This window comes from Vigna radiata, chromosome 7 (genome assembly GCF_000741045.1).
Source record: "Vigna radiata var. radiata cultivar VC1973A chromosome 7, Vradiata_ver6, whole genome shotgun sequence".
Classification (NCBI taxonomy): domain Eukaryota; kingdom Viridiplantae; phylum Streptophyta; class Magnoliopsida; order Fabales; family Fabaceae; genus Vigna; species Vigna radiata.
Genome location: NC_028357.1, coordinates 51,953,239 through 51,967,851, shown reverse-complemented (window position 1 = coordinate 51,967,851; position 14,613 = coordinate 51,953,239). Strand labels below are relative to the sequence as shown.

General features: G+C 31.2%; 1 protein-coding gene across 3 annotated transcripts; it reads right to left on the bottom strand.

The window, feature by feature from the left end:
* Positions 1 to 1,138: 1,138 nt before the first annotated feature.
* Positions 1,139 to 10,247, bottom strand: LOC106769057 (chaperone protein dnaJ 10). 3 transcript variants are annotated; one of them, XM_014654518.2, is made up of 11 exons: positions 10,094 to 10,242; positions 9,831 to 9,998; positions 8,908 to 8,967; positions 8,620 to 8,702; positions 6,639 to 6,804; positions 6,399 to 6,528; positions 4,935 to 5,093; positions 4,353 to 4,525; positions 3,386 to 3,466; positions 3,123 to 3,178; positions 1,139 to 1,452 (listed from the first exon to the last, which is right to left on the bottom strand). In XM_014654518.2, the coding sequence occupies exons 2-10, from the start codon at positions 9,915 to 9,917 to the stop codon at positions 3,152 to 3,154; spliced, it is 966 nt and encodes a 321-aa protein (XP_014510004.1). In that variant the 5' UTR covers positions 9,918 to 9,998; positions 10,094 to 10,242; the 3' UTR covers positions 1,139 to 1,452; positions 3,123 to 3,151. The 3 variants fall into 3 exon arrangements, with proteins under 3 accessions (XP_014510004.1, XP_014510002.1, XP_014510001.1); XM_014654516.2 differs by lacking the exon at positions 3,123 to 3,178 and having other exon boundaries at positions 9,831 to 9,949; positions 10,094 to 10,247; XM_014654515.2 differs by lacking the exon at positions 3,123 to 3,178 and having other exon boundaries at positions 10,094 to 10,243.
* Positions 10,248 to 14,613: the final 4,366 nt, after the last annotated feature.

Here is a 14,613-nt window from a genome sequence, read left to right as displayed (position 1 = left end):
GGCAATGGCTTTGCAAAGCAGTAGAGTCCACCACAAGTGCAACACCTGCCCAAGATCAATATTCATTCCTAGTCCGGACGAGTCTAGGTCAATTAGGAAATTATATGCTTGATTTGTGGTTGTTTATATACGCTGTCTATTAAAAATGTACTGAACTTGTATGGTTTTGAATACTAGCTCACCCTTGCACTTGTATGTTGTTTGTTTTGTATGTTCTGGTTCTTCCCTTTGCGATGATCATCTTTTTTGGATGTGAACAGATGCAGCAGATGACACCTCTCTAGAGCAGGCCTTGGACAGCGATGAGCCAGCCCCTAACACTTAGTAGCTTCTTAGCTTAGTTCATTAGTTTTATTTCTATTTCTTATTGTCTCCCTTCTCTTTTATATTTTGAAAGACTTTACGATTGAGTAAAGCTTTTGAATTACTCATTTTATGGATGACTGTATATATTTATACTAGTACCATATCACTCTTACTGCTTTCTAGTATTACATTTGTGCTTGCCATGCTTATATACTTGCTATATAATTTTGGGACGTTACAATAAATTTTAACATAATTTTCAACTTGCACAATTACTTTAACTTATCTATTTTATATTGATTGATGTTTCATGTTTTCCTAATCATATTAAGAGATATGGCAATTTGAATATAATATACCTTATAGGGACATTAATTTACTACAACATCTTTACTCCTTTTCTTAAAAATTGAAAATGTTAATATATATATTGTTTTCCAAAAAACAAAACTTAAATACAATAACATATACATAATTTGTTCTATTATTAATAGTAGAATCTGAAGTCTCATCTCTATGAAACTTAATAAAAAAAAGTGAAACTCCAAAACCTCTAATTACAGAATCATTAAAAAAAGTTGCATATAGTTGTGTATGCAAGTTTTGTTATATTGTTTAATGTAAACCAACAATTAATATGATACAGAGAAAACACTTACAAAATTTCAACAAATAGTTTAGGATTTCCACATACAACATTTAATGTTTAAATGTGGGGTGAAAGGTTTTGGTTTCATTTATTATAGCCAACTTTATAGAAAACAGTGATCATAAGAGATGATTCAAAACTTGAGATAAAAATAAGTTGATTTAAATTAAACTCAAGGTAACATGATAAGAATGGACTGAAATCAATACACTAGATGATAATTATTAAATACAAGTGTGTAATTATGGCAGGTTAGTCCAATCCATGAGTTCAAGCAATATTACATAGCATGACTATCAACAGCAATGGAGCACTGCATCAAACAGTGTTCAAAATCCAGAGAACCAGAAGGCCATAAGAATGGTAGAATACTACTCAGCACATAACCATATCAAACAAACTGAACAAGATGACTATGACGAGGAGGAAGGAGCATCTACTGCTTTGCCATTTTCTTTGCGAAGGCTGTTTTCTCTGCTATAAGGAGCCTTAGCACCCTGAGAAGCAAAATGAAACATTATTCTTAATTACATATAAATAAAATGGTAAAATATGTTTTGGTCCCTTAAAATATCTTGAAGTTGGGTTTTGGTAAAACATGTTTTTAGTTCCTAGATTTACCAGAAGTGATGTGGTTTTAGCTTCTGATTACAACAACAAAGCCTTGTCCTACTTATTAGGTACATTGAAAACATGACATCATCATATGCATGATTAAAAACCAGTCGTTTTTGTAATCTCTCTCAATTATATCCTCCTCCAGCTTCATTTTTGTTCTCCGCATTTGTTCATAGAACTATAAGTCATGCAATTTACTCTTATAACAGGTTCTCTGATGGTCTTGTTTGTACGTGTTCAAACCACCTTAACCAGTTTTCTGTCATCTATCCCTCAAAAATGCCAAACCAATCTCTTTATCAGATAGTCATTCCATATTATGTACTTTCTTATATGACTATATACATTCATCTTAACATTCTCATTTATGCCATATGTTCAGATAGTCTAGGTTGGCTTCCAAGGGTGATACAGAGGCAACTCTGTCTGGTGAGTGGCGATTAAAGGCAACCAGCGAGCTGAGGTAGAGGATGTTCCAAGGGCACAGTTGAAGGTTGTGATGAAATCCAATTGTTTACACTGCCATTGGACAAAGATGCTCGTCGAAAACTGAAGATGGAGGTGCAGAGCTTGCAGTGGTGCATGGCGCTATGCTCACCCCCTCTCCTGATCTCGCGTGATGGGACTGGCTCGCAGTGTGTTTATGTGTTGTGGTGGTGGTGGCCATGTCACGTTGTGTGGCTTGTTGGTGTATTTCTGCTTTTAATTTCAGACCGAGTCAAAAAAATTCGAACCAGATCCAACTCACCACGAGTTGTGGATTAAACGGATTGACTCACTGGTTCACTTAATTACAAGTTTGTTTTCAAATTCAAAAAAGTTACAACTTTTTTGTAATTCAAAATTAAATAAATTTCACTCTAAAATGATGTTAAACTTCAAAGACAATCCAAATGTAATCTAAAAGAAATTACAAAAAGTGAACAAATAAGTTTCTGATATTGATAATTTTTGTGTCACTTATCCATTTATAAGATTAGAGTCTTGAATGAATAAATCTATAATATTTTATTCTCTTGAAACATCTTTTTCTTTGTCTCATCTACAAACTCAGTAATAAATAATTAAATTAAATTAGGTGGATTGGTGAGCCAACCTAAACGGGTTCAACCAGGATAAGCCAGATTCTAAGTGAACCGGGTTGAAAATTGACTTGTATAAAAAATTACATTTTTTTTCAAACCTAACCCGACCCAAATCCGTGGTGGGTCGGGTTGGTATACAGGTTCTAATCCAATTTGACAGCACAAAGCATATTTGTGTGAGTAGTGCAACATGCCTTTTCTTTGGATAAACGAGCTGCGGGCTAGCCCGCGGCGGGTTGTGCAAGTCGGGCTACTTTGGGTTGGCGGGTGGAAATTTCTAATCCGGCCAGCCTATTTTATGTCGGGTTGGAGAGCTGACCTGTTAAGTCTAGCCCACTTTGACATTCCTATTTAAATCTCACCAAACATTCACCACCACATTGTGCCGCAGAACAACATTCACTAACACATAGTGCAGCTGAATGTGTAGTATACAATAAAAGATGCCTGAGTTTGATAGGTACCTTGCCATCACAAATAACCCCTGATGCCTCTACCCCTTCAGCATTCCGCTTGTTTCCTGTATGTGACATCTCATTAAATTTTAGCTTCTTATTAAATTTATTAGAGTTCTAAAACGACTAAACTAAATTTCGAGATATTTTGAGGGGCTAAACAAATGTAACAATTGGTTATTGAAATTGTTGTCAATTCCATGCTAGCATATGACAGAACTATGCAGTCATATTAGGTGTTGATGCATTAAAATATGAAATCAAGCACTTACTTGAAAGATGCTTCCTAACTTTTTCAATGCTTTGGCCCGAGCCTTCAGAACATCTTTGGAGGCACTAGGATCTTTAAGAACCTGAGAAAAATAGAAACCGTTTTCTTAAAATTTGTCATTAATTGACATTTCAATATATATGATATGGTTATTAGACATTTCATAGAACGCATTTCAGTTCAATACCGAAGTAAATACTTTAGGAGAGCACATGGTCCACCAATTGCTTTCCAATGTAAAAGTTGGGCTTAATTATATTTTTTACCCTTTATGTGCAGTTTTGGTCCCTCCCTCGATTGTTTAATTAGTCAAAATTAGTTATTTTACTATCATATACTTCCATCACTTTTTCTTCACATAAAACTCTCATAATGATTAGATGCTTGAGATAAATTTGAGACATAAAATGATTTAAAAGGTTTAGAAGTTGAATGTGATGAAATTTAGAAGAATTCATAGAGTGCGCACTTAACGTTTTAAATAGGGGGAAAATCGGAACTTTTTAATTTTAGAGGAAACATAATATTTTGATCGTTGGATATAAGCAGAAGGGTATTTAAAATAGTTTAATAGGTTTAGTTTATGGAGATCTTTAGGGGGCTAAAAAAGAAAGTTCAATAGTTTCAGGTAGAGAACACGTACCAGAAGGGTTTGATTGTAGCCATTGAAAAAATAAGAATTTGATCGTTACAATTACAAAACTAGGAGATTAAATTGAAGCAAAAAGCTATAGGCGGGACAATAATTGCACACAGGCCATAATATAGAGACAAAATGTACAATGTCATGCACTGTGATCACAGTTGTTTCTAGAATGGAAGATTAAAAAAAACTGAGTAACATTAGAAAAAACTGCAAACTAATAAATGTCATGCACAGCAGGTACTTAGGGGGAAAGACTATCATCTTTGAGTTATCAGCCAAGAGTGTTATTTTCAGACTACGGAAAGTATATACTGCAACTTACTGCTTGGCAAACATGTGACAGAGTTGATTCAATATCAATCACATTGATCTGCCATAGAGAATTAACCATGGCATCCTTCTTATCTTCAATAGCTTTGATTATGCTTTCTTCCTTGTTTTCTCCTTCGTTTAGCTTCTTGAGTTCTTCTTGTATTTGAATTAGGGACACAGCTCCTACAAAAACAGTTAAGTTGCATTAAACCTTTCCAATGCCCATATTCTTTCAACTGATACACTAGAACTTCCCAAAGGCCAAAGTCCCTTTTGTTCCCATCTTATTTTTTTAGGTTTTGTTCTCCAAGTTTAAAAAGATTGAATTTAGTCCTTACATCAACTTATCACACTAATTTGGTCATACTGGAAACTCTTACATGAAGTAAGCATTTACCACATATGCCAAAGTCGGTACCTAATGTGATTAATTGATGTAAGTACCAATTTAATCAAACAAAGAAATTTAAGGAGCTAAAATAAAACCTTTTAAACTTGTGAGACTAAACTAAAACTAAAAAAAAAAATGAGAGATTAGGGACTAAAAGGGCCTTTTATCACCACCCAGTATAAAAACAAAATAGTCCACAACCTGAGGCTGCTGTTACTTGTGACTTAATACGGTGTCCTTTATCTCGAACCCACTCAGCCAAAAAGGGAACATTCATGTACCGTAAATCCTTGCCAAGTTCTCTTGCCGATTTTCGTGTGTAGATGTAACCAATTGTATGTAGCATGGCCTCACCAAAAGCTAAAAATAATGCCAGAAATGAATTATGAAAATTGCAAGGGAAGAACAAAACCAGGAATGGTCAATCATATCATAGTGGTCCCACATGAATTCACAACCCTGTCATCCTTTTAATGTGCAGCATGCTGGCATTTTTATCATTTGACCCAAAGGTTGCTATTAGATTAAAACTGATAAGAAATAATAACATATGATGAAATTCATGCGTTTGAAGTACATCGCAGAGGATCTACAATATACACAAATGGATGCCCTTATGTAGAATTTTCAAGTGTCGTGTGAAAAATGTTTCAGCAGAATTGTTACAGACTACATTCCTCTNCTAATCCTGTATTTTAATCAAGTTAGTATAATACTATGAGGCTGAACAAATTATAATGATCGTAAGCCAGGAAAAAGTTAAATCCATTTCATGGAGAATATGAAATCATAAAAATGTAATAAGGTACTACAAGAGTAACACCCAAACACTTAAGGTTCAATCTGAATTTTATAATAATTTCAAAGTTAATCGAATGACATGCAAGGTTATGTTGTCGACAAATTAAGGCTTTTAGGGCATTGAGTTCAGTAGTCTAAGAGTACATAAGCATCTTGCCTCAATGGGATTTCACACTCCATTTATGATTCTGTTGGATGATGCCTATATTATATATCTTTTCAGGATAACAAGCATAGAACCACTCAATCAATGGTATAATAATAGTGGGATAGAGTCATCATTAAACACCTGATATATTACTTAAGCTCAAGAAGAAATGTGGCACAACTAGTACAAGCTCGGCACAACTTAAAAACATTCTAGCATAGTGAGAATCCTAATAGTTCAACAACAGAAATCCAGGACAACAGACCTGATTTGCTAGCATTATAGGCTTACAAATTAGGCATTATTTGGACATCTTTCACTAAGAAATAATGTATATATCATGTTGAAGCATTCATGAAGATTATAAACTACACCAGAATGAATGTGTTTTAGTTTCTTTGAATATTGACAATTATATTTCAAAACTGAAAAAAAAAATAATATTTGCACCTCAAAAACAAACTTCTGTGAAATAAAACTAAACTTCTATTACATCAATAGATCATTACAATTTATTTCCAGCCNTTGTATATTAAAACCTCAAAATAGAGCTGAAGAAAGGTCTGAATTGAAGGACAAGTCTAGAATGCATGTAGCAAATACCATAAATTGACACACTTGAAAATTAAAATGTTTCAGTCATTGAAACTTCTAAGTTCTGGACTACTGNTTAATAATACATTATTAAAATTACATGATAAAAAGAGGGATTTTACCAGCTTTAGAAAGGGTACGAGCTTCTGACTTTGCCCATGCAGTAAATTCTTCTTCTTGACCAACGACCGATAGTTGCAGCCGGTCTATCAGAATTGCTGAAAGCTTCTGCTCTCTTTCCTTCTGCCATGCCTACGGATACAAACAAGGAAAACAGTTTCAGCAACTAAATTATGAGGGGGCACTGTACAAAGGATTTGGGAAAACCATAATAAAGAACTAGAAAAGAAAAAAGAGAATACTTTCATCTTTTCTTGAATTTTTTGCCTCTGAACTTCGGGATCCTGTATGCCTTCATCAATTTCTATAGATGCTAAAGAAGCCAGTGCAAGTTTCCCAATATATTCTTCAAAAACTTCACTTCCAAAAATCATTCCAAATACAGCGGTAGGGTCCATCATGTTATCTCTGAAAAAAAAAAATCAGTGTATTTTACAGGTTTCTCAATCCTTGAAAGCATTCTGTTACATTAGATTCATCTTAAAACGTCTTAAATAATGATTTTAGCATATATTCATAAATAAACAAGCCTTAATTTGGTTGATAGATTAATATTAATTTTAGGAGTTATGTTATATATTAGTTTTAGGACTTTATGTTTAGTATTCTTATAAATTAGCTATAACTGTTTGTCTTTCTTTCCCTTTTAGATAATATAGAATCGATCTTGNTTTTANGGTATCANATTTCAGTCTTGAAATCGAGAGATGAAGATACTGTAATCTTAAATAATTGTCATTCCAGTGCAATACAAAGCAGAGAAGTTCATTCTCTCATCCCTGAGATAAAACAATATTAGGTCTGCNCCATAATTTTGATGCCTCAACATAGTGGAAAATACTCACAGAACTAGCACACTTGATCAGATTATAGATTTTCTATAAGCAACAGTTCTGCTCTGCAGCTCTCATTCGTACTATTTGATTTAAGATGTTTTTCAAGACCTTCCTAAGTAACATTTGACTATATGGTATTTTGAACAAATACAACAAAATATCTTCNTTGAGTTTCACTAAGTTTGGTTAGAACTGCTTTCTAACTCACAACAATAAGAAATATAACCTATGAGGTTGGCAACAATGACAAATACTAATAGTAACATAAACACCATGTTAGGCACCTTTCTATGCTCAATCAAGCAGGAATGAGATATTAAAGGACACAAAAGGTAGGTTTGTGAATTTTAGAGAGTAAAATTCTGATAAGTTGAGTGCAATAGACAAGGAAGGGAGGTAAAAGGGGCACAAAATGATGTAATTTTTGTTGGAGATCCCACATCAACCAAAGATAAGGCTAATTTCCGGTATAAAGGATGCAAATCTCATCTTACAAACTATTTTGTAAGATTGAGTGAGGCTTAAAGTATACTTTTCAATATGGTGTCGGAGCAAAAGGTTTCATTGTGGCTCTTGTAGATTGTTGGATGTGAGTCTAAGTCTCACATTGTGTAGAAATGAGAAAATTGAGCAACATACAAGGAAGACCTACAAATCCACTACCTTAAGGTTTTAGGTTGGAGGTGATGTCAATCCCTTATGTATGTTTGGCTCATGTCTCATTGGTATTGTGTCTCCCCGGTGAATCCCTTTGAAAGACCCATTGTGGTATCAAAGTCATTTAGTCTATCCTAACAAGATTTATTATTGGCTATGTCTATCGTTTCACCCACTATCGAGCCACTATCCATGAATACCTAGTCTCATGCTCGAGATGTACATGTCTCGACATGAAGAGATAAGACTAATTTACGATATATAAGTAGATATAGACATGGTCTTACAAGTCGGTTTTGTACAGTTGAACTAGATGTAAAGTCCACTTTTTTAGAGTTTTCAACAATGAGGAAGCAAGCTCTCTAAGTGCCTATAGTGTGTATCTTTTTTGCTTGTTATTTCTTTTATTTCATTTAACAAGTAACTCTAAATCATATTCTAGACTTGAATCACATTAATATTTAAGAAAAGATTTAACAACAAGCACATAGAGTATATTTAGTTACATATTTTGGTTCCAGTTTAAATCTGACAAAAACTAGATATAGTACCAAGAAAAGGAAAATTCAATGAGATTAAAATATTATTCCAGAAACTGCTTTTTGATAATAACCTACACGAGTTATCTTTGAATTGCAAATCAACACTTCACTACTTGATGTAGAATGAATTCTTTGCAAGCAATTATTAGCTAATTACTGTTCAGTCATGGAAGACAATATAAACTTACTGTACTACTCCCTCCTTTCCATATTTATCATATGCTTCACGCTTCCCGGGGTCACTTAAAACCTGGTAAGCCTCACCAAGTTTCTGGTAAATATAAAAAGATACCAGACTTAGAAAGTATATTGAGAAAAATAAAGCAAACTGGATGGAGGGAGGGATTCAAATGTATATATACTTTTATATTTTGTACTGTGAAACGTATGACAGTAAGAACAAAGAAGGATGTAAATAACTTTGCTAATGACATCTACTAAATATATCTTCAGACAAAACAAGGCTTCTTACTTACCTGAAAATTTTCTGCGGCCTGAGGATCCCCTGGATTTTTATCAGGGTGAACAATTCTTGCCTAAAAAGGGAAGAGAGAAAAAGATTAAGAGTTATTAAAGAGACAAAAAAGGAGGAACTGTCAAGTTTAAGATTCAGTCAGAAAACAATATAAAAAAACTACAACACCAGGATGAATGTGGTTTTATTGAACTCCAGCTTTCGCAAACAAATGAATCTGTTTCTATTGTCTGAACCCTTTTCAATTTTGACAAAAAATCCCCGTGTTAATTTAATTCGGGTATCTATATAAGTAATATCTAATTCTTTAAATTGGATATGAGGATATATATATATATATATATATATATATATATATATATATATATATATATATATATATATATATGCCATATCCTCTTGCCATCCCCAGTTATCTGAGGCGTGTAGCACTGGTCTCAGAATGGATAAAAAATTAAACAATTAAACCATCAATCCATGAAGCATCACCCTCTCTGCTAAATTGCCCTTAAACTATTGAAAGTATTTATGTAGCCACTAAAGTATCACAAATCATGCTACATAGTCCCTGAAGTGTCGAAAATTTCTTTAAACTAGTTCCTCAATTTCTGTAAAATATATCAAATATTGATGGATATTCAATACTCTATAGAGTATACTTATATAATTTTATTAGTGTAAGGACCATTTAGAAGCGGGGGTGATACTTCTAAAACAAAATTGATGGTTTATTCAAATTTAAACAACAAAAAAACCGAAACAATATTTATGTAACTACCAAGTCGATTCCATAACACAACCACATAGTATAATCAAATTCAACATTCCATCAGATCATGTAACAATATAGAAACATTCTGAAATCCCCTTTTCTGGTTGCACAAATCAGAAAAAGTGAAGGTCTTAAATTTCATTATTTATTACCTTGACATAATAAGCCTTCTTGATATCTATAGCAGATGCATCAACGTTCACACCTAATATGTCATAGTACGCAGTGTCCTTCACCATTGCTTGTGACTTTCAAATAACAATTAGCGCGTCTAAGAAAATTAAGCCAATTGAAGAATTCCCCAAAACAAAACTAATTAGCTGCATGATTTCAATAGAAAGCACATGAACAATACGAAAGAAAACAGAAGAAAAAAATATCGTGAAAGAGTCTTCTGACAGATTTTAGAACATACCCAGAAAGAAAAAATGGAAAAAGTTTCGAGCTTGATATCGAGAGAGAGAGAGAGAGAGAGAGAGAGAGAGAGAGAGAGAGAGAGAGGGTAACAATCAGAAGAAACCTCAGATTTCAGGTGGATCTCTGGCAAAGAAAACGGTGTCGTTTTGAAGGGACCACGTAGTTGAAGATATTTTTATTTTATTTTTCCCCTTCTTTAAAGGACGTGACATGTGGATTCTTAATATTAAATTATAATAATTGAAGCTGTAAAAACATTAAATACAAAAGACTGGAAGAAGTTTTGAGAAATTGGATCGTACACATGGTTAAATTTATGATTGTATTTTTTTTCATTATTTTAGTTCTTATATTTATAAAAACCTTATTTGATTTAATTTTAAACATGTAATTTTTATTTTAGTGTAATTAAATCCGGCATTTAACCTATTCATTTAAAAACTCGAAAAAATAATTAAATTTTTAAAATATTAAGAGCATCAACATGAATTGAGATTTGGACAAAAATTAAAAAAATCTAAAATTCAAATATTAGAATGACAGAAAATTAACAAAAAAATCAAAATCAAAATCACAAATAAGAAACGCAGTTTAGTGAAGAATAAATTCCTCAACCTAAAGACTGAAGTTTCATAAGATGAAAATGATATTGAAGAAAAAAGTTAAAGAAATATTATAAGTTCATTGGTATTGTATAAACTAATTGTTAATTGAAAAATAAACGCCTGACTGATAAATTTTTAATTTATAAGTTTTAGGTTAATAAATTAGTTAATTGAATAAAAACTATTTAGCAAAATTAATTGATAAACTAGTTAAAAAATATAAATGGGCATAGAATATAAATAGATTTTTTTATTATATAAATAACATGCGTTTTCTCTAAAATAATTATTATATAGCTATAATTTATTTATTTTTAAATAATTTTAGTATTTTTATTTACTTTATAGAAATTGTATATAATATATTTAAATAATTTATTTATTTAAATAAGTTAATTTAATAAATATTAATTAATTTAATTTTTATTTATTTTCGATTTTTTCTTTCAATTTAAAATACTTTAATATTGATTTTATTTTGTATAAATGTGTGCTTTTTATATAGGATCATTTGATGAAATATTAATTATTTTAATTTGTAATAATAACATTTTTAATTTAAAACATATAAACAATAAAAAGTAATAAAAAATTTAAAATAATATAATAATGACAGTGACAATAAAACAATTTATTAATTTATAAAAAAATAAATTTTCTTTTTATTTCTCTATTTTTCTTAGAAATTCTATCAGATAAATTTATTAAAAATTATTATTAAACAAATATATAGACAAAAAAAAAGCCATTTTTGGAGGAAAAAACTTATGCATATAATTCTCGATTTTAACAAATTACTTTATTCTACTATCAGATTAAAAATTGAAAAAGTAGAAGAATGAATAATTTTCTTATGAATAATTTAAGAACAACTCGACTCTTACATATGTAACATGTATCCTTAACCTTATATAAGTTTGATATTATTGAAGCTTTTCTAAAAAAAAAAAAGTTGCATTATCTTTAGAGGTTAATCTAGTGTATTTTTTTTTTCACCATTCTCTAAGGCAATTCAATATACCATCAAAACTTTAACAATGATGCATCTTCTAGTAACTTGGATAAAAATATTGACAAAAGAGAAAAACCCTAGTTTGAATTCTTCATGACTAGTAAAAACTTTAACATTATACATAGAAGCAGCTTATGATAATAAGAACAAGTGGTAGCATTATTACAATGATAAAGGATGTGTTTGATTCAAGGTCGCATTAGAAAGCTCTATATTGAATATTTTTTAAGAGAATTTGATTAAATTGTAAAAGAATTAATGGAGATTCTTAGTTAGTTTTTTCAAAAAAAATAAAAATAAAAAGTTAAGAACAAATAAATACCAATATATTAAATAGGAACAAATTATTTATGAGGTTAATTATGTTTTTTCGTAATTTTGATTTTTATCTTTGTCTCAAAATTTGATTTTTTTTATCGATAAATGTTAGTAACTATAGTATTTTATTAGTAGGGAGGATTAAATATACAACCACCTTCCCTTCCAACTTTATCACTAAATCATTTTATCATTTTGACATTTTAAGGCATTGACAGAAGGGAAACTTGTGGACTGCATCCAGAGTTATTTTTGGTTTGTCACTAGTTAATGTCATTGGGCGAAAATGATTGCATCCATGCATTAAATATAGAGACCTAATAAGATCTAATTTTGAGATAAGGATAAAATCCAAAGTCATATTATAATTTAAGAACTAAAACCATAATTGTTGAGTTTAGGATCCCAACTATGCCAAAAAGCTTAAAATTGTGGTCAACATATTTTTGACTCACATTTAAGTAAGGGAGCTACCAAGTCATATTAGAAAGGGTATAGGTCTAAACATAGAGAGCGGAAACATAAATTGGGAGACTAAAGAGGGAGAAGAAATTTTGTAGAATTTTTCACTTGTAGTCTCGATAAAATGATTATCTAAATTCATTCACTGTTAGATCGGGCTGAAACTTTGACATGAGGTTCACAAATATGGTTATTCATTATGATCAATCAACTTGTTGATTGAATGTATGAGGTTAAAGATATTGACCCTGTATAATAGCTTTGTTTTTAGAGTTCTTCTCTCGTTGTTCTTCAATTTTGTAAGCCTTGCAGCTTTGATCTTTGGTTAGGTGTTAGTACTAATTTGTGCAATTAATGAAGACTCTTTTTGTACCATTATTTGTTTATAGTGGAAATGTTTCTTTGATCTAGACGATTTGAAGTGGAGGATTTTCTATGCTAAAATTTTTGGTGTCTTTAATATGTGATTTTGGTCATATTTTGTTATTGTTCTTTGGTTATTGATCCTCATATATTCTAGTAAGTTAGGGGATTAAAGCAAACTACAGGACAATAGTAAAAGAAGTTTGAAACTTTTATGTGCGATCAAGATTACAAAAGGACCACTTCTAATTATTGTTTCTTTGTCAAAAAGTTTTCTAATAACGACTTTATTATCTTGTTCATGTATGTTAATGATATCGTTATTATTGGAAAAAATATTTCTAGAATTGACATGTTAAAGAAGACATTTAGCGAGTCTTTTGCTATGAAAGACTTGGGATCTGCTAAAAGAATTCTTGACATTAACATCTCATGTGATAGAAGAGAAAAGAAGATTGGGCTATCAAAATAGCACTACATTAAGAAGATGTTGTAGAGATTTCATATGTAAAGTACTAAAGCTGTGAGTACTCGTTTTGCTACCCATTTTAAACTAGATGTTAGAGTGTTTCAAATAAAGCTAAGAAGACATATATGACCATAGTTTCTTATGCATCTGCAGTTGGTAGTTTGATATATGCAACATGGTATGTATAAGACCTGATATTGCACATGTTGTTGACATAATCAATCGTTTTCTGCCAAATCTAGGTAAAAGCATTGGAATGCTGTAAAATGTTGAGATATCTTCGTGATACTAGTGATTTGAATCTTTGTTTTAGAGGTGATAAATTTACTTTGATGTGTTACGTAGACTTACATATGCTAGAGACATTGATTCCAAGAAGTCCACTTTGAGTTACTTGATTAAGTTTGTACGGGGAGTTGTGGCTTGGCAATCAAGATTACAAACTTGTGTATCATTGTCTACTATAAAGGCAAGGTTCATTGCTATACTGAAGAACGCAAGGAGTTGTTATGGCTAAGGAAATTATTGCAAGGTCTTGGTTTTTGTGCAGGATAATTATTCATTGTTTGTTGATAGTCAAAGTATTATCCATCTTTGTAAGAATTCAACTTTTCATTCTAGATCCAAACATATTAATGTGAGGTATCATTGTATATGTTATGTTTTGGATACTAAGTTGTTAGAACTGCAAAAAGTTCATACAAAGGTGTTGATATAATGACTAAGAATTTTTCGAGGCAGAAGTTTAAGACTTTTTGTAAGATCATCGGATTGGTAGTTACCTTCGCATAATTGTAAGGTGGGAGATATGTTGGGTTTGAGCTCCCAACTATGCCAAAAATGTCCAAAATATTGTGATCAACACATCTTTGACTCACTTTAATTGAGGAGGCTGCCAAGTTAGATTAGAGAGGGTATAAGTTTGCACTAGAGAGCAAAAATGCAAGTTGGAGAAAAAAGAGAGAAAAAATTATGCAGAATTTTCCATTTTGCAATCTTTACTAAAATGACGATCCTGTATTCATTCACCATTAGAGCTGGCTAAAACTTTACTAAAGATTCGTAGCACATGATTCTTTATTATGACTATTTGTTAATAATAATGAAAATATTTATTTAGTCTAAATGACTCGTGATTTTATTCTTTGAATTGAATAATTTTTCACACTAAAATTTTATTTGTTATTGTTCATAAGATTTCTCATATTCTAAATTGTTAGGAGAATTTTATCTGATATATTGATTTTATTATATTAATTTTTTCATTAATTATAAACCGTAATATATAT